General features: G+C 42.5%; 1 protein-coding gene across 1 annotated transcript in view; it reads left to right on the top strand.

Moving 5' to 3' along the window:
- The window catches only part of sgip1b (SH3GL interacting endocytic adaptor 1b), a 92,957-nt gene that overhangs the window by 49,085 nt on the left and 20,940 nt on the right, over positions 1–22,932 (top strand). The window contains exons 2-5 of the mRNA XM_079529800.1: positions 9,218–9,596; positions 19,759–19,822; positions 20,179–20,224; positions 22,094–22,150. Coding sequence (XP_079385926.1) covers positions 9,587–9,596; positions 19,759–19,822; positions 20,179–20,224; positions 22,094–22,150 — 177 coding nt within the window. The 5' untranslated portion in view covers positions 9,218–9,586. The remainder of the gene's footprint in view (positions 1–9,217; positions 9,597–19,758; positions 19,823–20,178; positions 20,225–22,093; positions 22,151–22,932) is intronic.

Here is a 22,932-nt window from a genome sequence, read left to right as displayed (position 1 = left end):
CTGATTTACATTGTTTACAATGTACGTTTCGCTATCCTGTATCATAAAGCCACAACGGCAATCTTCGCACCAACCATTTTGACCCAAAACTTTATCTCTTTGGGGAAGCCTACAGATAATTTCCCTCAATTATGATGAAAATACGCCCCCAGAAAATACGGTTTGGGCTTTGACTTCGCTTGTAACCTTTGACATTGTTGACCTAAATGTGAACTATCTCTTCAGGGCAGCAAGTTATCTTGCCAAAAATTAAAACACACTAACAAAAGGCGATAAAAACAAACAGAATACCCTGCTGTAATACATTGTTAAGGGCAGGGTATTGAGTTTCAGTAACATGCATTCAAGTTCAACTGACTACAGTGGAAGTGTGCCTTGAAAATAAACCCATAGTTTGTGATTACTTATGTCTCTTCTAAAAATGTATCTTTTCTCTTTATATCATTTTGTTTTACTTTTACTTTACTTGTCATATTCTTATAGATTTCTCGGGAAAACAGCTGAGTTGGAGCAACCCTCCCAGGGGCCCCTCTGGCCTTATTGCTTCTTGTCTCCCTGGGTCATTTGTTTAGAGGCCCTTACATAATAGGTGGAACTCCTGAATAGCTGGCGCCCATCCCACTAGGTGTCCGGTTTCACCAGACTCTAGTCAAGTGATTTGAAGCTAACCAGGGGGATTGTACGGCTATGGCACAGCACTGCTGCATAGATAGGGGGGTGGGAGGGTCTCAGAGTCACTTCTGTTGTGAAAACAATCTCTAGCCTAGGCTTGGACATATCAGGTTATGCCTGCTTTATACTTTGTTGTACAACGGTGCCGTATAAGCAAGGAGATTATAATTTAGATTGGCTATAAGCTATGGATTGGCGTTGCGACACCGTTGTACGACAGAGCCTAAATGGGCATTAGGAGATGCCTCAGACATGTCTGCATGGGAATAAATTAATGAATGAATGAATACATCCCAGTCACAATCCTGGCACACACTGCTGCTGGAACAGGAACATGATTTTGGCAGCAATTGAACTTTGGGATGTTGTCCATATGATCTCATCCAACGTCCGTGTGCAGCCATGCTGCTCGTCTCTGCACTGTATCTCTGGCTCCATGTCAAACTCTCTTGTTGTTTTCCTCATTCTGTTTTAGGGCTTAGCAATTGTTATATTGATTACTTTTTTTTAAATTAATTGAATATTAGAGATGTGCGTATCTTTTGTAATTTTGTAATATCAACAAATACATTTTTATTGTGTTTTATTTGTCACTCAATTAGCCAATCTACAAGCTCACAACGCGCTGTGATGCGACATGTTGTGAGCTTGTAGAGCGGATATTTTAACTAATTATTCTTTACTTTTTGCCTAATGACATGCCCACATATTGGATTGATTATTAATTGGTTATTTTATTAAATTATCTATTTTTATTTTATAATAGATTAAATTGATTGGTTCGATTAATTTGCACTCCTAATCTGTTTGATCTGCAAGGAAGCACAGGAGACCTCCTAACTTCCCACACCAGCCTTGACCTTTGGCCTTCCTTGGGAATGTGTTTTCTGGGTTTGATCATCATGCCATGAACGAGGTACGGTGACACAATTCATGCTACACAGTCAAGCATATGGGTGCAACAAGTGTAACAGGTTTTGAACAAGTGATTTATATGAAAACTGTATTTTTTTTTGCAAAGGAGGCATGCAGCAATACATTCTTCTTCTGAATGTGATAGAACCTCTTCAGTGGATGTGTCATGGTTAGATGAGTCTGTACGCTGCTGTGCATCCCCATGCTTTAAGTTAGATATTTGATATGCTCACAAAGCTGTCTACATGTTATATCAAATCAAATGTAGCTATCCAGTAGATGCTTACCTTTCTACAATTGTTTCTGTTTCGCTGGCAGAGAAGTTTGGTAACATTTTCAGTCTTCAATTTGATGGAGGTAAATTGGTGATTGTGTCGGTGTACAGCATCCTAAAGGAGGTTTTGGTGACCATGGGGATACTTTTAGATCGCCCTGTGATCCTTCTCTTCAATGAAATCTGGCAATGGTGAGACAATTATTTATTTCTCATGATAGTTTGATATAGATAGTGTTTTCATTTTGTACCATTGGTTCTCAACATGCACGGCTTCGCCGGACATGCTTGCAGAGACTCTTGGGTAATGAAGCCAGAGACATTGGCTTCATTACCCAAGATTTGTGTCCAAAGTGACAGCTGATACCCAAACTACATATTGCTGCTTTGTAAAATTCTAACTGTGTTAGATAGCACACCAACAGGTGTGATTATATTATATATTATCAATATATTTATTTCAACCAGAAATTGGGAAAATTAAGCCACCAAAACAACCTCTTGGTTTATGAACTGCAGGATATGCAGAACTCTAAACCCTAACCCGAGTAAGACGCCCTGAGGGCGAGGTTGCGCTGAAACAACAGGTCTGGGAATGCCCATATATGGACCTGTTGTTGTTGTTTTCTTCTTTTTTAATTGACGTTTCGGGCCGGGAAGGGCGTAAAATGTGTGCAAATTAGCCCAGTTAGGGCCCAAGTAGGGCTGGGCCTTATATTAATCGATCCGGAATCTAGATAAAGCTGTGCAAACAATATAAACAACGCAGTGAGTACAATAGCAGATGTAAATGTTAATATGTTGTCACAAATGTTTGTGACCTGCTGTCGCAATTAAGCCCATATATGGAGATACCTGATGTCATCAATATTGGCCAGCAACTCTACATCTGACCTCAAACCTCAAACCCTTAGATCTCCATATATGGATATATGTCAGAACCTGTTCTGACATGATTCCATATGTTGATCCTTCCCCATCCATCCTTCCTCTTCGATGTCTCCCTTTTGACCCAACGGTATTAGTGCAGCCTCGCCTGGCAGCCGGTGAACAGGCCCGAAAATTAAGGCCCGGCCCTACCTGGGCCCTCATCAAACCCTGTACACTCAAGATACTTCCCCCGCTGCCACCCTTAGATCTCCATATATGGAGCTGACCTGTTCTGACATTCCATATGTTGATCTGACCTCATAAAACCCTGTACACTCAAGACACACTCCATATATGGCCAGTACATAATTCATTCCATATGTTGATCTGACCCCCCATGCAAAAGCGCCAGCGCTCGCCCAGCAGTCTGCTGTTACCCAGGCGGATGCGTGCACGCCCTAAAGGGCGAGGTCGCTTCTCGTCCTCAGGCGTCTTACCGGTTATCAGTATGCAACGTGGCATCCCTAGTTTGGGAATTATCATTATAGGCGAACATTTTCAAACATTTTCTCTTTTCGCCCGATGCCCCCTGTTACGAAGGCTTTCACCTAGAGCTCCATATATGGAGACAACCTTTAGCTCCATGTATGGAGACAACAGCGATATCCAGCGCTGACATCAGACTACTGTAGAAACCTCACATATGGATATGCACGCCTGGCATGGTCATGGTGATATGCATCTAGTGAACCATATATAAGAAGAATCCGAAGAGTTTTGGGGCTAGCAGTATTTGCTACGCTCCTCGCGAGAAACTCCATTAACCTTACGTACGAGACAGGATGTTTGGCCTTACAACCCAAATGTCCTCAGCGATATCTAGCTGGGCAACCCAGATGGCATTGTGTTGGAGGTTTCAGCATCTCGGTTAAGTTTGGATCGGACACCAGTACCACTGCAGCAGGCTCTAACGAGACAAACAAAAAATAGTTGATCTACAAGCTCTTGTCTCAAGGCATTGCTTGGTGACACGTTGAGAGTTGTAGATCCAGTATTTGGGGCTTAAGTGGTAACTTCTTCTTTTGCCACCCCCTATTTCTTTCTGAAATTACGCCTCTGACACCAATATTGCATGTTTACTTGTGTAACATTTCAAGCACCAGGCTCCTCCTCACTCAGACCTCAGAAGGCCAGGACCTCAAACGTTACACAAGTAAAGTGCATTTGGGAGCAGCAATATTGGTGTGGATATTTTATTCTCAAATACTGTTACTGTTTTTTGATCCAGGAACCCAGCCTAGTTCTGGGATGTGCATGTCTTTTGGCTGTTTATCAGCTTCTCTCTTTATTGTCCAACATTAACCACTTAAACCTATATACTCCAATGACTGGAGTGAGTCCTCCAGGGATCAGTACTTGGCCCCAGTCCATTCCCCCACCTCTACACCAAATCGGTTGCTGATTCTCTTGCCCACCGGAAACACACAACAACACCTTCATATGAGTTTCTGGTTCAAATGTTAAATATCTGCTGCTAAGCCAATCAGATGAAGCTACTGTATGAGAAATTGACCTGGAACAGGAACTGTTTATGTCTACCAACTGTCTACCAAAAATGAGCTTGGATCAGGTTCAAATAACTAGGAACTAGTTTTCACAGAGCCTTCTAAATTTGCATAAACCTGTGTTGATTTACCCTTAAATCACTAGATGGCAGTGTTGTGCTAATTAAAGCAAAAAGATTCAATTTGCAGAATATAATGTTGCCACTGTGGCAACCAATGTTTGCCACAAGATGAAATCCTTAATGTCTTCAGTGAGACCCAGTATATTTGTATATATTTGTGTAGGCTACTGCTTTTGCCTTTAATAGAATTAACAGGCCAAGTAGTCAACACTAGTCAAAGCTAATTTGGCTTTACTGTAGTTCTGCAGTATTACTCCCCTGGGAATGTTGCCTGCTGAGCTCACAGTATTTGAATGACATCTAAAGAAATGTCTCTTAACTATCTAATCAATAAAACCTCTTTCATCTACCACTGAAAAGGAATGGTAAACTGTATTGGCAGTATTATTTTTTATTTTGTTTTACTATTATTTACCCAGGGTAGGTATGCTGAGCACAAGAGCTCTTTTTCAGCAACGCCCTGCTTCACACACAAAGCACAGGAACTGCACCCATCAAAATCTTTACTGCCACTCTGGGAAATTGAACCAGGAACCTTTCGGTCACGAACACGCTCCTCTAACCTTTAGGCCGCAAATTAACTCCGCTCTATTTTATACTTTAACCATTTGGGTAGATCTACAGGCTCACAATGCATCGCATCACAACGCTTTGGGGGCTTGTAAATAGGCTATTTTCAAAAGTTGTATTATTATGAAGAACGTTGATAATGCTGATATGCCTGAAATAGGGACACCGGGTTGAAAGTGGTTAAACAACAGTCTCTCTCCTCTCTCTCTCTCTCTCTCTCTCTCTCTCTCTCTCTCTGATATGTTTTTACTCTACCGGAGTCCTTTCTTGTCCAGGTGGCTCTGCTCTGTGACCCGGGGATAGCCTCTTATGTAACTGGCTGGTTAAGAAAAGCGCAGGGTTCTCCTATGTCAGATTAAGTAAGCTTATTAACAGTTTCACTCTGTGAAACAAACACTGCACACACACACACGCACACACACATGCACACGCACACGCACACACACACACACACACACACAACTCTCATTGTAATCTGTGGACTGAGCATGGTGTGGTGTAAACAGGTGACATGTCTCAGTTTGTGCAAATCCCACACGGTAAAAGCCTGCAGCGATCCTTTAACCAGTGGTGGAAAAAGTACTCAAATGTTTTACTTAATTACTATCAATACAGCATTGTGGAAATACTGTACTTAAAGTACCAAAAATAAAAGTACTCATTATGCAGAATGTTTCATTTGAAGTTTTCAAATGTATAAAAATCTTGAAAATATGATTATGAAATGAAATGATTACTATATTTACCCAGGGTATCTGGGCTAAGCTCAAGAACTTGTTTCCAGCCAGGCCCTGCTCATAGAACATTTCATCGAAGTGGTTCAATGCTTTGTTCAAGGGCACTTCAGCGGTGGTAATTTTAACGTGTCGGACCGCTGATTCGAACTGGCGACCTTCCGGTATCAAGACCGCTCCGCAATCCGTTCGGCCACCGCTGCCACGAATATGAAAATAGCAGATCTACAAGCACACAATGCGTCTCATTCGCCTATTTTCAAATGGCCCAAATGTATAGGGCTGAAGGGGTTACTGTCTGTTTTGTAATAATAATCACAATCTTCAAAGTAAGTTTTCAATTTAATGTAGTGGCGTAAACGTACAATATTTGCCTCTCAGTAGTGGAGCAGAAGTAAAAGTACTGGAAATTGGAAATACTCAAGTAAAGTAAAAAATACCTCAAAATTGTACTTAACCCATTTTGGGCGGGAACCCCTTTTGGTGTTAGCATTATGTTATGCTTTAGCTATTGAAAAATAGCAGATCTACAAGCTCATAGCGCGCCACCAAGTGGCGCGCTACGAGCTTGTAGGTCTGCTATTTTTTCAGAAAACTGTCAGGATGTAGAAGACATTTTTAGAATCTGATCTCAGGTCAAAATGGGTTAAGTACAGTATAAGTAAGTGTACCTAGTTACTTTCCAGAGCTGCCTTTAACTGAGTGTACACATGCATAAATGAACACTTGAGGCTTTTGCTATGAAGCTTGTACCAGTTATTGGACATTAGTCTTGCCAGCCCATAGAGCCCCATTGTGAACCCGGACATTTTGGGTATGGGTCCCCAGCATGTAGAAACTGCTGGATGCTTACTTGCATATGTTGGGCAATTTTCATAGCCATCATCAGAAATGTGATGATCGAGGTCAGCACATCTGGGCAAGTGGCTATGGCCGAATTTAGCCCAAGGAGTGTTCTTTTGTGCAAAACTAATGCTTGCAATGGATTCAGAATCATGGAAAACCCCTAGTTTGACCCGTCACATGCTACTTAAAGCATAATGAAACTTTGAAAATATTGCTGTCTTATATAGCTTATTATGCTAATTATGAAAATAAATTATGCAAGTTATAGCATCCGGCAGTTTCAAAATGCTGGGGAACCCATACTCAACATTTCTATTAGAACCTTAGGGTACTCAAAATGTCCGGGTTCACATTCGGGCAAGTAGACTACTCATTTGATCTGTTATCAGTGGTAACAGTCCACTTTCATCAGAGTTTGGCAAACAGTTGACTTATTCCCTTTAGGGAATGTTAAAAACAGATTTAATGCATTCATTGGTGCATTCATTAACTCTAAAAATCTATTCCATGTAAATGAAACCTTAAAAATACTGTGCGGGTCATGTTAGTTTTTATACTATCGGATCGGTGTTGCTTGCACAAAATAACAGACTTTCAAGCAAAAGGTGTGATGCGTTATTTTATTGCCATACGACAAAATACAACTAATACAAACAATCGGACACACACACACACACACACACACACACACACACACACACACACACACACACACACACACACACACACACACACACACACACACACACACACACACACACACACACACACACACACACACAGAGTCCCAGGCAAGCTCCATCCCCACCTATCTCCCATCACGACTGCCTTCAATCTGTCTGAGCAATACTGTCGTTCCTTCTTCTGTATTTGCTGTAAAGCCAGCCATCTGTCATGCCTGCTCAGCCGAGAAAAAGGTGCGGGTCGTGTCTGTTAGCGTATTTGACAGAAGCTCTGTCTAGTGGAACAAAGATTGATAGAAAAGTTGTTATCATCTGACCGTGAAGTGACTGGAAACAATATACACTCTTCTATATCTGTCTACGTCTACGGCGTGTTAACAATGCAGAGATGCCATATAATATTCATGATGACAGTGGAATAATATTGCTTTCATGCATAAAGGAGTGTGTAACTAATTTATCTCAACTTTTCATCTTTTCTTCTGAGGTTTGTTGCTCTACCCTCTGTCCCTTTCTGTCTTTTCTATGTCTGTGTGCGCACATGCACGTGTGTGTGTGTGTGTGTGCGTGTGTGCGTGTGTGCGTGCATGCGTGCGTGCGTAGCACTTTATAGTACACATGTATAATATATTATATAGTATAGTATGTATAGTTTACATAGATACTCCACTGTTACGTTCTTAGTTTACGCATGATTCATGATAACTACTTTTTAGTTTTTATATATGTGATGTATGCCATGCTTTTGTTATTGCTTAATGTAAGTCGCTCTGGATTAAGAGCGTCTGCTAAATGCCTAAATTGTAAATTGTGCGTGCGTGCGTGCGTGCGTGCGTGCGTGCGTGTGTGCGTGCGTGCGGGCGGGCGGGCTTTCACTTTTACTGATTTTTACTAGTTGACTATAGTTGCCTAGTTTACTAGTCGACTAGTTGTTTAACTACATATTATGTCAAAAAATATTATTATTATTACTATTATTTTAAATAATATTTGTACATTTAAAAACTGTGTACATTGGTGACTATAACTATAATCTAGCTGCCTACAAAAATGGGACCCCCCCCCCCCCCTTTTTTTCTTATCAACTAGTCAACTAGTACCAACAAGGTAAACTAGTGGATTTACTAGTCGACTAGTTGAATAGTCGACTAAGTTGCTTAAAGCCCTAGTGTGCGTGCGTGCACGTGTGCACAGCCCCCGAGTAGCTGTATGTTATGATTGTTGTTGACAGCATGCCCTCATGGTGTACTGACCACATTGTCATCTTGATAAATGTCATTCATTATTTAAATACAAATGTTACACATGCACACAAGTATAGATACAAACACAAATCTAGCCAGTGGATAGAAATCAAGGAATGTTCATGATTTCTTTCTTTACAATTACATTTAAAATGGCATTTCTCAGTAGGCCTATACTTTGTCCCTTTTTTCATGTGAAACATTGCATCTGACCACTTAACTGACCACTTAACACGGTGGTCAGATGGGTGGGCTGTGCATTTTCAGAGCATGTTTATTTTAATGATCAATCAATCGATTGTGTTTTAGCTTGGATCAATGGAACCAACATAAGCTCTTATTTCTTGGTATCACTATGAAACATTTTCATGGTGTTGAAACAGTATCTTTTATATCAATATCAATGTTATATTATCATAATATTGAAATCGTAGTGTTTTACCCTTATGTGGACCCACTTGCAACACCCTTGCGTCCCACCAGTGGGCCCCGGCCCACAGATTGGGAATCACTGTTTGCTGTGAGAGTCTGGCTGCTGCAGGCAAGCCAAGGGCTGCTAAAGGATCAAGGGACAGCCATGTGACTATGATTGCAGGGATTGGTTTAGTGCAGATGTGACATCAGCAAGCCTCCCCTCCCTCCCTCCCTCCCTCCCTCTCTCACGCTCTCTCTCTCTCTCTCTCTCTCTCTCTCTCTCTCTCTCCTCTTTCTCCTTTTCTCAGCAGCATCCCTCTGTAGGAGATGGCGTGTGTCGGTGCTGCGAGGGCGTCCGGGGCCTAAAGCAGGCGGAGAGAGGGCCCTTCCCCCGATTGTGCTTCGTCCTCCTTGGGATTCTCTTGGCTCCATCTCTCCCTTCTACCGCGTCTCAGCTCCCTGCAGCACCCCTCCCCTCACCTCCTGTGCCGGTGTCTGGAAGCAGGGGTAGAGGAGGGGGGGATCGACACTGCTTCGCCGGGGAGCGGTGTGAAATTAGCTATGCCCTACCCAAGCTGCATCCTCTGAAACCAAGTGGATTGGTTGATTTCTGTCTGTCTTTCGGTCTGTCTCCTGCCGTGCGTGTGGGGGAAACACAGGAATGAGAAGCTGCAGCCATGATGCAAGGTAATAATGTAGCAAATGATTGGTGCTTTCCTCTGTTGCCTTTCTTTGAACTCCTTTTCTGTCATCCACCCCCAGTAGCCCCCTCTTCTGTGATGCTGTTTGTGGGAGTGAATCTGGTGATGTGCGAGGAGCAGAGCCCCTGTGTTTTTCTGGGTAGTGGGCTACATTAGAGCATGGTGCATACATGCATTAAGAGATGACGAAGCTCTCATCATGTGTTCGTGTCGTGTGTGTGTGTGTGTGTGTGTGTGTGTGTGTGTGTGTGTGTGTGTGTGTGTGTGTGTGTGTGTGTGTGTGTGTGTGTGTGTGTGTGTGTGTGTGTGTGTGTGTGTGTGTGTGTGTGTGTGTGTGTGTGTGTGTGAGAGAGAGAGAGAGAGATGACGAGTCACAGAGAAAGAGAGCTTGTTTTAAACGTGTCATGTAGATTGATTGATGCTCACTATGGTGTAGAATGACATGCTGTTGTTTTGTGAGAGTGTGTGTGTGTGTGTGTGTGTGTGTGTGTGTGTGTGTGTGTGTGTGTGTGTGTGTGTGTGTGTGTGTGTGTGTGTGTGTGTGTGTGTGTGGTTTCTGGTGCTGTCTCAAGGTTATATTCGGAGGCTGTGTCCTATAAATGTGTAGTTGTGGAGAGTTTTGAAAAGCTGGGGAATGTGATCTCATCTAAATCAAACAGCAGCCTTGTTAAAGCCTTAAACTACAGTCAAACTGTCATCTGGAATTGTAAATAAGGCTTACAGTATTCACACATGTCTTGCTATAATTTGCACCCATATCCCATTGTATTGCATTCATTTGAAAACCTCCCAAAAACCGAGCCATAACATCACAGTAATGGTAGGTGATGAAGTAGGAAATTAAGTATAAATGACAAGATTGTTTAGGACCCATTATCAGATGGCTTCTTTCCAAAACGTCAGCCAAAGAAAGATGTTAGATGCTCTGTATCATAGAGACCAACTCTCTGAGAAGAACACTAAAGGCTTTAACCATTCATTAAAGACAAGCATGGCGATGGAAGTCTGCTATTATTAGCAAAAGGCCCCACAGTCATGCTTGACCTGCTATTACACTTAACCTCACCCATTCCAGGAAGCTACTGGAAGCAGCACACATCCACTCAGGTGCACACCCATGCTCATCAAGACAACCTCAATCTAGGCCTTGTCACAGTTATTACATAATTGTCTGATTGTAATCACTTATTAATTGAGTCTTCATCTCATTTGGCACAATCGTCAGAATTGTATCCATTCATCTGTATGAATCTGTTAAACTAGGGAAAGTAGCCAATCTACACGATTACAATGTTTTGTGATGCCAGGCGTTTTTGAGTGGTGCAACCACTCCAAGGAACAGCAACGTGTTAACCTATGTGACTGTGACTGTGTCACTATGAGTACCAGTAGGGGCAAAAGTGGCGCTGTTGTTTGGTTGTAGATTGGCTATTTAACGATTTTCAGGAATATTTGAAAGTATACAATTATTAAATGCATGTCCTGTTTTGACCATAGTATTATTGGTACTTACCAGTCATTGTCAGTCATTTCTGTGTATATTTCAGTTATTTGTTATACTGTGCCTTGTTTTTTTAGGCTTTTGTTTACAAAGCCTAAAAAGCTTTTTATATGTTCAAATGTTCAATGCCAAAAACAATTAAATCGTTAATCGCAAATTATGTTTTTTGTATGACAAAGTGATGAACGTGACAGTCCTGCGGTACCTCTACCCACATTGTAAGTAAGATTGTAAACGGCTCGGGCTGTTAACCGCACAAGTTTTGTAGCCGGCATTAAAGTTTTGAGCGTCCACATTGCGGTTATTATGTTAATTATGTAGTCCAGACGAGAGGGGTAGCACTCCGGATATCAGAGAAAGCTGTAGTAGTGTAGGCTATATTAGAATAGACATGTCCCAGCAAGCCAAATGACGTCATGATGACGTTATGGCGACGACGTCCGGTGACTCCGGTGACGTTCAGGACTAGGCCAGATCACAGCCCATATGGGGATGATCTTTACGTCATTTCCAGGACGTCTTCACCGGTTGAAGTAATAAAGCTTATTCTGGGCCAGATCTGACTAGTTATGATATGACTTAAGTTGATCTGTCCTCGATCGGACACTCTCTGATTCATCCAGGGACATCCAACTTAGTGGGCAGAAATTGTTGGTTGAAATTCTGGGCCAGATCTGACTAGTCTTGATTTGACTTGATCTGGCCCCAATCGAGACGTCACTAATTCGTCCAGGTCCTGCTTGCTGGGGAATGTTGATGTAGCCTATATTGTAAAATATGCATTTCACACAACATGACATGAAAGACAATGGAGATGACATGACAGTGGAGTTGTCTTGATATGCAGCAGAGATCGATGGTATAGTTGAAGGTGAATCAATGGCTTTGTTGAGTCAGAGAAAATATTATACATGTAATGCTTCCATAGTGAAAATCTGCAGACATATCTCATGGCCCACGTTTATTATTATTACGTTTATTATACATCTGTGTGGGTGTAAACCGACTATTATTAAACCGACGATAATTTAAATCTGTCTCATCTACAAGCCCACAGGCTGCAGATCGGCTATTTTCGGAGAAGAGATTTATAGACAAATATAAAATAGCTGTGATGTAAGTGGTTATGGTGAAATAAACCATTAGCACTTCATGAACAAATGCACAAACAATATTAAAGGCTTCCCTTTACAGGTCAAACAACACCATTCATTCACATACAATATAAACATTAATAAATAACAATTAAGCAATTGATACCGTGAGCTGGCGGTTATGAAAGGCTCGTCATAAACCTGCATCAGTTGTTTTGGAGGTGGAAAGCCTGTTGACGTGAGGTTAGTTTGGAGGGGGAGAGGGGACTTTGGCGTCACCGTTTCAGCAAATAGGCGGCATTCGCTGTACACATGGAGACGACAAAGTAGCGTCTCCGAAGTTTGCCACTCTGGGAGCCGGTTTCAAAAAGGACCGGTCCCCTTTAAACGCTTCCTCCGTGTGGCAGAAAGGGCAGATCGGCTAAATACTTGTGCGATTAATGCAGAATACGTCCTCGTCTAGACAGCACCTAAGTAAGTAAGCAAGCCTTGCAGAGCCATGTGGCCCATAGGGCAGGAGCCTATCTCCTGTTTCTGTAGCGTGAGGCAAGTACATGGCGCTGTTAGTATGTCGCAGGGAGCCAGGGAGTTACACCAATCCAACCCTTGATGCTGAGTGCCAAGCAGAAAGACAATGGATCCCATTTTCATAGTTCCAAACCCCGACACTCTAATCTAATCTATCCACATTGTGCAGACTACTAACCTCCATCATGTACTGTACAGGCTCAATTATTGATCCCATTTGAATGTACACTATCGATAATGTAACATCTGCGTAGTTTCCCAGGGGAAAACATTATAGTTGCATGCCAGGTTTGAGGCAACAAATGTTTTGTAAAAGGGGTCACCCTATCTTTATTTAAGCCCCAACCATTAGGACATTTTGAAAAAAAATAAAGATATGGTACTTTACACCAGATAACGATAACCATAATGATTCACTAATATGACTTCCTCCTATTATATGAATGAACATAGGCTCAGAAGCTCTCAAATTGGAACCATTCATATTTCTTTGTGAAGAGAGCGATATGAATCTGGGCATTAAATGGCCATGATTTACCTATACCTACAGTATATAGCATATTCGCACAATATACTATAGTCATTGTTATTGGGTGTTTGTTCACTGACAGAGGCGTCAAATTGGATAATGCACTCAAACTGGACAAACAGGTAAATGCTTTGGTCAGTTCCAGCTTTTATCACCTGAGGCTGCTTGCCAAAATCAAGTCTGTGCTTTCTTTTCACGATTCATGCTTTTATCTCCACTTGTTTGGACTACTGTGATGCTTTGTATGTTGGCTTAAACCAGGCCTCCCCTCCATGGCACGTCTACAACTGGTCCAACATTCTGTGGCGCGTCTCCTAACTGGAACCCGTAGGCGTGACTATATTACCTGTTCTGGCCTCACCTTGCCTCTCTTCACTGGCTCCCCGTTCGTTTTAGAGTTGATTTTAAGATTTTATTGTTTGTCTTTAAATCACTGAACGGTCTTGCACGTCAGTATCTCTGTGAATCTCAAGGTCACAAAAACAGGCACATTTAAAGACCAGAGGTGACCGAGCCTTTTCTGTCATAGCCCCCAAACTGTGGAATGAGCTCCCCTCCCATGTGAAACTGGCCCCCACCATTGAGACTTTTAAATCTCGCCTTAAGACCCACCTTTACACCTTGGCTTTTAATTCCGTTTGAGAGTTCTGTGTGTTTCTTTGGCTTCGTTGTTATGTGTTCTTTTTTTACTGTGTGGTTTTGCTGGTGTCTCTATGTTTTAGCTTTACCGTGTATTTAGCTTTTAACCTTCTGTAGAGACGGGGGGATCTCCCTGTCTCTCCAGCTCTTTAATCAGTTCGGGATACCCGTTTCATCCAGTCAAGAAAGGGAACTCATACTGGATACATGATGACACATAAAAATTGGAACTGGAATACTGTAAAAATTGAAGCTGGATTTCTCTCCTGATTGGATTAAATTGGTGTCCCACCTGAAAATATGAGTGTTGTCTGTCTCTCTTGGTAACATTTTCTGTGGTTTGATTAATTGATTGATTGAAAGTTGTTGATTTGAAAACACTTTGCAGAATGGGTATTGGGTACAGTTCAAGGAAAGTACATGGTCAATACAAAAACAAAAGAGGATAAAACCAGAAATAGCACTAAGACTTGTTTACATCAGGGTCCTCCCATTTTCAATTAATCAAAATACAAATATACACATCTATGCAAAAAATAAATCATCAAATACACAGTTAGAAAAAAGGGAAAATGTGTACAGTATAGAAAAATAGAGGGGGGGACTTTTACTTTTTTACTGGGGCCAGTTTCAAATTGCTCTTTGAGAGCGGTTTTGAAGGAGTCTAGGGATTCAGTTGAATCAATTGAATCAATCAACGACTTAAGCATCATCTTATACTTCATCGCAGTGTCGTGCAAGAATGATAAAAATAGCACACTACAAGCTCACAACGTATCTTTTTTGAACTTTTCACCTATAGTTACATGACCAAAATAGGGTTTCTATAGCAGTGGTTCTCAGACTTTTTCCATGTCAGGGACCAACAAATTAATATGTATCTGAAAAGATTTTATGCCTAGGATTCCAATAGCCAATGTTATATATACAGTATAAACACATTTTTATGCTATGTTGGGGACCCCCTGGAACTCCCCTGAGGTTTCTCGGTGCCACACTTTGAGAATCGCTGCCTACTGATAGATGGTACAATAAAATTGTGAAAATGTTATTTATTTTAACATATTTCAAAAGAGATTTAGATTTTTTCAATGTTTTCCAAAATCAAAATGGCACATAGGCTATCTACAACCTCAGCACGTCGAAATGCAATGCCTTGTGGGGCTTCCAGATTTCCAAAGTGTAAAATAGGTCTTAAGTGGTTAAAGGTGCATCTGTGCATTCTGGAGGTCGTTGATATGAAAAAGTTAGATCAGTGCTGGCACCAGGCGACGGCCTCTTCTGATGCAGAGCTGGTGCTGGCACCAGGCGACGGCCTCTTCTGATGCAGAGCTGTTCACAGATAACTTTTGTCATTGAGCAGCCCAGCTAACTAATACATCACAACAAGCCTGGGCATGTCCTTCAGCACCCAAGAGAGTCTCAGTCAGGAACACTTGTCATAGATTTAACCATGTATTGCAACAAATGGGAAATAAATACAGTTATTCTTGGCGCTGATTAAAAGGCTCCCTGGATCAACTCCATCTACTCTACAGTTTACTGTAGCTATCAGGCACGTCACGTCGCGTCACGTCACTCACAATCGTCACTCAATCTGTCACTCACAATCCTGGGCCCAATATATTGTACCCAGGTCTTGTGACATCACTATGACATCATCGGGGATTATAGTAAATCAGGGATCATATCATAGTAAATGCGACTTGCTGTCGCAATTAAGCCCATATATGGAGATCCTTGATTAAGCCCATATGTTAACTATGAAATATTGCGTTCTTTGTCACTCAAAATCCCCATACATTTTTGTCACTCAAAATCCCGAGACATGGGGAAAGCCCCCATATATTGTGCCCAGGTCTCGTGACATCACTATGACATCATCATCCCCATACATAGGGAAAGCCCCCATATATTGTGCCTAACCCTGTACATTCAAGACACTGCCCCCGCTGCTTATTATTATTATTAGTAGTAGTAGTAGAACCCTCTTATTATATATTAGTTAGTAGTAGTAGTAGTACCACCGTCTTATTTTAGATACACAATTTACTTGACCACAAGTGCTTTAAATGTTGTTTACTTTAGTCAGGTGCTACTGTAGGTTGGATAAGAGCGTCTGCTAACTGCCTACATCATAAATTGACAGGGGGCACGCACAATGCAGAACACTCCCGGGGACCTTTTGAATAGGGCTGGGTGATATTGATTTCGATAATGGTGTTTAATAACAGATCTACAAGCACACAATGTGCCGTGAAGAGACACCTTGTGAGCTTGTAGATCGGCTATTGACACAATTCATACACACCACAATTGTACAACAAATATAGCCTGGGTTCCAGCCTGAATCGCTGCATGTGTTCCGTGATTCTGAATTGTCACTCGAAGCAGTGAGTTGCGAAGTGACATTTTCAGATCCGCGGAACGCAGCAAATCAGGCTGGTACCCAGGCTACAACAAATATACCAGTAAAACACCCTGAGGGCAAGAGACAACAGGTCTGAGACTGCCCATATATATGGACCTTTTTATTTTTTATTGATTTCTTTCTAATGTACTAATGTGTGCTAATTAGTAAGGCCAGGCGTGGCCTCGGGCCAGCCCAGTTAGGGCCCAGTTAGGGCCAGGCCTTAATTTTCGGGCCTGTTAAGAACTCTAGTTTTCACCGGCTGCCGGGCGTGGCTGCGCTAATAACTTTGGGGTGGGCCCGTCTAGAGTTTGAATGGACAGGTATCAGTCAAAATTGAGACATTGAAGAGGAAGGACGGGTGATGAAGGATCAACATATGGAATGTCAGAACAGGTCAGCTCCATATATGGAGATATAAGGGTTTGAGGTTTGAGGTCAGATGTATGGATATCCAGGGTTTGATGAGGTCAGTGTTGTGATCTTCATATATCGAGATGGCCATATATGGAGCGTGTCACGAGGCGTGACAGACTGACGGCCATATATGGTGGCGTGACGGACGGACGGACGGACTGACTGACTGACTGACAGGTTTTGCAGGTTTTCATAATAATGAATTAACAATAATGTTTAATTAGACTAATTGTCGATTTAGTTGATTATAAAAGAAACTGTTATACCGATCAATATATAATCGATATCGATATCGATAATATATAACCACTCCTGATTCAGGAGTCCTGAATGAAGTGTCTGGTGCTGGGAGTCTGGTGCAACGCACAGGTCCTGGCTGTACTCCTGGTGAGAGCAGGAGTGGACCTGGTGAGACGTAGGAGGGGCCCGGACAGGAGTCAACCCACAGAGCCTAGTCCCTCCACATGCCAGAATAGTACCTCTCAGTCCCGGCATAGTAGTTCCGGAGTGGTTACAACGGATTGTGCGGCCCTGGTCTTTCCCTAGTGGGTCTGATCGAAGGTAGCTACTGGGACGTAAGTCGGGACTTGATCACCCCGGCTGGTTCACCCGAGTGAGAGGTATGATGTTCGCGAGACCCGAAACCCAGATGACCTTGGGATACATCACTGAGGATACGTCCCAGTTGCATCCATGCGATGTATTTTCGTTCTGATCTTATATCAATCAAATTGTGTCGATTCGTTATAATTTTTTTTATTATTTAAAAAAAATAACAGCTTCTCGAATAATTCAATTAACCTACAGTACATGTAGACAAGATGACTCTTTTCGGTTTTACCCAGCCCTTCCTTTGATTCATGAAGGGACTCAAAACTAGAAAGGTGGAGGAGGCTTTTTGCCAGCTGCAGCTGGTGTGACAGAATCAGATGTCATTGTTAGCAGGGATCAGTGTAGGAGGGAGCCTTTTTCAAATTGTCTCAAAACCCTTTACATACTGTATCAGCAGAGATGTTGTCCCCCTCCTTGTTGGGAGAATGGGCTGTGATTGGTGCGTGAATGATTAGAAACCCTGATTTAATCTGCAGGCTGCTGGCTATTTACTGTCACCCCACGTGAATGTCGTTTGTCAGATCTTGTGACTGTCCTGTGATCAGTGTTGCTAGATCTTGTGAGAATGTGTTGCTTACAAATGGTAAATGGTGCATTTATATAGCGCCTTTATCCAAGGCGCTTTACAGAGATTGTGCATTACATTCACCCATTCACACACACATTCATACACAGATGGCGGCAGAAACCATGCAAGGCACCAACCAGCACATCAGGAGCAATTAGGGTCAGTGTCTTGCTCAAGGACACTTTGACAACTCTGGGGGAGCCCAGGTTCGAACTGGCGACCTTGCGGTTACCATCTAGCCACTCTACCCCTGAGCCACCGCCACCCCCAGAGACGGGTTTCGAACAAAGATCATTGTTTCTTGATTTGTCTATCTGTAAAGATTTGTGTCAGAATATTAGGAACATATGTGTCTAGTGAAGAATGGGTCCAATGTTTACTTCAGTGACTGTGGGGCGAAATAGTCCTTCATAATATGTGCTGCTGCTAATGGTCACTTCTCCATTGGAATGAATGGACTTGAATGACCTGCTTCTTGTCTCCTAAAGGGGCAGGTAGGCAACCATGTGACAAAGGTACAGGAAATTAATCAAACTTTTGTTGCCTCAGTTTCAACTACAGTCTCTGCTTCTGTGTCCTGCATTAACTAAGGCATTCTGCTACTCCATTGATTGTGTCACCCATTGTCAAAACATAGGAAAAACAGCGCCCTCTTTCTGTCTTGAGAGACTATGAGCCAATACACTCCACTGCTACCCTTAAAGCAGCGCTAGAGGGGAGTGACGTAGAATTACATTTAATCTTCCTGAAGTCAAGGCTTGCTAAACACAGGACGCCTCAGGAAGCCTCACGGTGCTGAGCAAAAGACTCAAAAGTGTCTGACTGTTGGTTTTTCCAGTTGCCCTGATTACCGCACAGCATGGTGCCAACTGTCGACCCTGTAGGGGTTTGGCAGACCGGGCCATCGTGGACTCCCCACCCTTCCCAGAATCTGTTTAATGAAGTGTGCATATTCATCACCCTTGGCTCCCCCCCCCCCCCCCTCCATTTAGTACATTTATCCTTCCAACACTTTAGGAGATTGCCTTTGCAAATGACGTACTTTGTGATCCAGTTTTTTTTAAACCTCTGTTAGATTTTGTAGTGGATGATGTTATGAGTATTAGTGTATTACGTCCAGGAAGTGTTGACCTCAGGTCCCCTCTCTGCTGTGCGGTCTGGAGTCAGTCAATACTACGTTTTACGCACTGCCAAGACAGTCCACCTCATACTGAACGCCAAAACTGCTGATCTCTCTCCATCTCTCCCTCTCTCTTTTCACCCCTCCACTGTACAATTGTATCCCTTTCTTACCTCACTTTATTTTGTTTCTGTCTCTCTCTCTCTCTCTGTCTGTTTATTCATCCACTGTATATCTCTGTCTCTCTCTCTCTGTCTGTTTACTCATCCACTGTATACGGTATCTCTCTCTCTCTGTCTGTTTACTCATCCACTGTATACGGTATCTCTCTCTCTCTCTCTCTGTCTGTTTACTCATCCACTGTATACGGTATCTCTCTCTCTCTCTCTCTCTGTCTGTTTACTCATCCACTGTATACGGTATCTCTCTCTCTCTCTCTCTGTCTGTTTACTCATCCACTGTATACGGTATCTCTCTCTCTCTCTCTCTCTCTCTCTGTCTGTCTGTTTACTCATCCACTGTATACGGTATCTCTCTCTCTCTGTCTCTCTCTCTCTCTGTCTGTTTACTCATCCACTGTATACGGTATCTCTCTCTCTCTCTCTGTCTCTCTCTCTCTCTGTCTGTTTACTCATCCACTGTATACGGTATCTCTCTTTCTCTGTCTCTCTCTCTCTCTGTCTGTTTACTCATCCACTGTATACGGTATCTCTCTCTCCTACTGTGCTAGGACTGAAAAACCGCACCAGAAAGGCCTTGGGTTTACGGAGAAAAGACAAGGACACGGATTCAACGTGAGTATGCTCAATTCATTGTCAATGGCCATTACATATTGTTATTGTGGGGCAGAAACCATTTTTCCTATTTCTACTTTTTTGTCTTTTCATTTATGAACGCCCTAATGTATGCTTGTCGCACAAAATAGCAATTTTGCCAATGAAAGTATTAACAAGAAGTTTGGGCATACAAGGTTTCTGCCCATCAGCAGTGATGCAAAATGTAACTGCTATGCAACTTTGATAACAGCATGTGACATACTGTATCAAATTTGCAGGATTAAGACCTGAGCCGGCAGTGAGAAAAGTCTTTTACACATTTGAATACAATTTGATGGCGTTGACTGACTTTCTTTGTTTCCCCCAACAAACAGTAGCTCACCTGACAAAGAGGGGTCTGGAAGTGGAAAGAAAAGAAGCGTATGTACCGTACATTTTTCAGTTTCTCCTTTCAAACATTTCTCACAAACTTGTTGCACACATTTTACATTGAAATTCATGGTAGTGGAAAGGGCAGATGTTGTTTGTAGAAATCCTAAAGATGATTATCAAGTCATGTAAAGTAAAATGTCTTTTTAAAGCACATTTAAAAACAACTCTGGTAGACCAAAGTGCTGTCAGACCAGGATGTAGCTAAAATCACAAATACAAAAGCCATAGACATAAACAACAAAGACATACAGCTCAAAGGCTCAAATGAACAATCACCAATAAAAACACAAATAAACAATCATAGCTAAAAAGAAAACAATAAAAACAAAAAACTATAAAGATCTGTCACATCAGGCGGATCATTAAAAACAGTTATTCGGGAATGACCTGTAGAGTAATACACGACGGACAGCTCACAAACCAGTTTGAAATCAAGACCGGGGTCAGACAGGGTTGTCTCTTATCCCCATTCCTGTTTTTACTAGTCATTGACTGGATTATGAGAACAACAACAGAAAACAGGAAGAATGGAATCAGGTGGACATTATGGACACAGCTGGATGACTTAGATTTTGCAGACGACCTGGCACTACTGTCACATACCCACCATCAGATGCAAGAAAAGACCAAAACACTTGCAGAGACTTCCGCACAAGTAGGACTTAACATCCATCAAGGAAAAACCAAAAACATGAGGATAAATACGACCAGTGCAGAACCAATCACACTAGGCGACACCACGATAGGAGAGGTAGAGTCCTTCACCTACTTGGGAAGTATTATCAGCCACCAGGGTGGTACGGATGCAGACGTACAGGCGAGAATAGGCAAGGCAAGAACAGCGTTTATACTTCTCAAGAACATCTGGCGCTCTAGGGAGATACAGCAAAAAACTCAAATCAGAATATTCAACTCCAATGTTAAATCCGTCCTGCTCTATGGGGCAGAGACATGGAGAATTACAAAGACCACAATAAACAAAGTGCAAACATTCATAAACAGATGTCTGAGGAGAATCCTGAAAATTCACTGGCCGGAAAAGATAAGTAACAACGATCTCTGGAGGAAAACGAAACAACTCCCTGCAACAGAGGAAATTGGACGGAGATGGATCGGGCACACACTGCGCAAGCCAGTATCAAACACCACCAGACAGGCTCTGACTTGGAACCCTCAGGGAAAGAGAAAAAGAGGCCGGCCCAAAAACAGCTGGCGGCGGGATCTCCAGGCAGACACCAAGAGGCTGGGATGCACCTGGTCGCAGATAGAAAAGAATGCCAGTGACCGAGAACTCTGGAGGACCCTTGTCGACGGCCTATACCCCAGTAGGGGTGTCAGGCGTAAGTAAGTAAGTACATCAGGCGGATTCAAATGCTAGTGAATAAAAGAGAGTCTTGAGTCTGGTCCTTTTCAGTGGAGGGGGCAGATATGCCAGGGAGGTGAATGCTGTTCTGCAGGCTAGTGGCTGGGACAGCAAAGGCTGCTGAGCCTGAACCCAATGAGTTGGATTCGTGGGACAACTGGACCCCCAACTCGGACGACCTGAGGGACCTGGACATAGAAGGAGGGGTTAAAATACCAGAAGGGGCCAACTCAGTTTGAGCTTTATAAACAAATGAGAAAATCTTAAAATCGACTTAATTGTTCTGGCAGACAGTAGAGAAAGGACAGGATAGGTACTCTGGCTGCAAGCTCACAAATTGTCGCCTTGTGACATGTTGTACAAATGTCGACAGAACTTCTCTTGGGTCTCTGGCATAACATCTTTTCAAATGGGGGTCTGCGGTTGGCCAAATACATATATCAATTTGACATGGAAATGTTTCAGAACCACGCCTCTCTATCCTGTCTTGACAGAAAAAGGCCAACGGGGCACCCAATGGCTTCTACGGGGAGATCGACTGGGACAGATATGTGAGTATCCACAACATACCTCCCTTTATTAGTGTTTCTGACCGAATGTGAGACCGAATTATGCGCCACCTGGCTTCAAAATGGCAATCTGTGAGAACCGAATGACAGTTGCACATTATATGCTATGAGTCAGCATGCTTTTTTAATCAGCAAGCTAACCCTCTCATCCAACATGTCTGGGCGGAATTTGATCTGTGTTTTATAAGCAGATTTTGCAGAAATGAGAAGGGGGTTCAGTGAAGTGTGTTTTTGAGTGGTGCAAACCACTCCAACAACCAGCTTTGTCTGTATGTTTGTGTACCTGTATACGTGTCCGTGCACAGGTGAGCATGGTTGCTATGGTTAGTGTGTGACGTCACTGACATAGCTGATCAGACTATATAAGACCTTGCACCACTCAGTTCACACGGGTGTGATTTTGAAACATGTGATGTGATAGACAGTGGCCGACACTGACGAATTTACTTGAGTACTGTACTTAAAGGGATAGTTCAGACTTTTTTTTAACTTAAGCTGTATGAAATACTTGCCATTAATATAGTGGTTGCAACTGTATTAATTGATTGCCCGAGTCCCGTGGTGGGAGTTCTGCTCTGGTTTTGGTGAAATATTGTGGGGGGCACAGGGGGCCACGCATTAAAAGTAAATAAATCCACAAAACTAATGTCATTTGTATTGTTGACCTATTTCTAAAATATTAGCGCAACTTTCGTTCAACTTTGACCCCTCTATCACATGGAACTATTTTTGGGCGTAGTGATATGGACACAAAAAACATAGTT

The sequence above is a fragment of the Electrona antarctica genome (assembly GCF_951216825.1).
Source record: "Electrona antarctica genome assembly, chromosome: 19".
Taxonomy (NCBI): Eukaryota; Metazoa; Chordata; class Actinopteri; order Myctophiformes; family Myctophidae; genus Electrona; species Electrona antarctica.
Note: the sequence above shows the minus strand (reverse complement) of the source record. Positions and strands in the feature narration are given on the sequence as shown.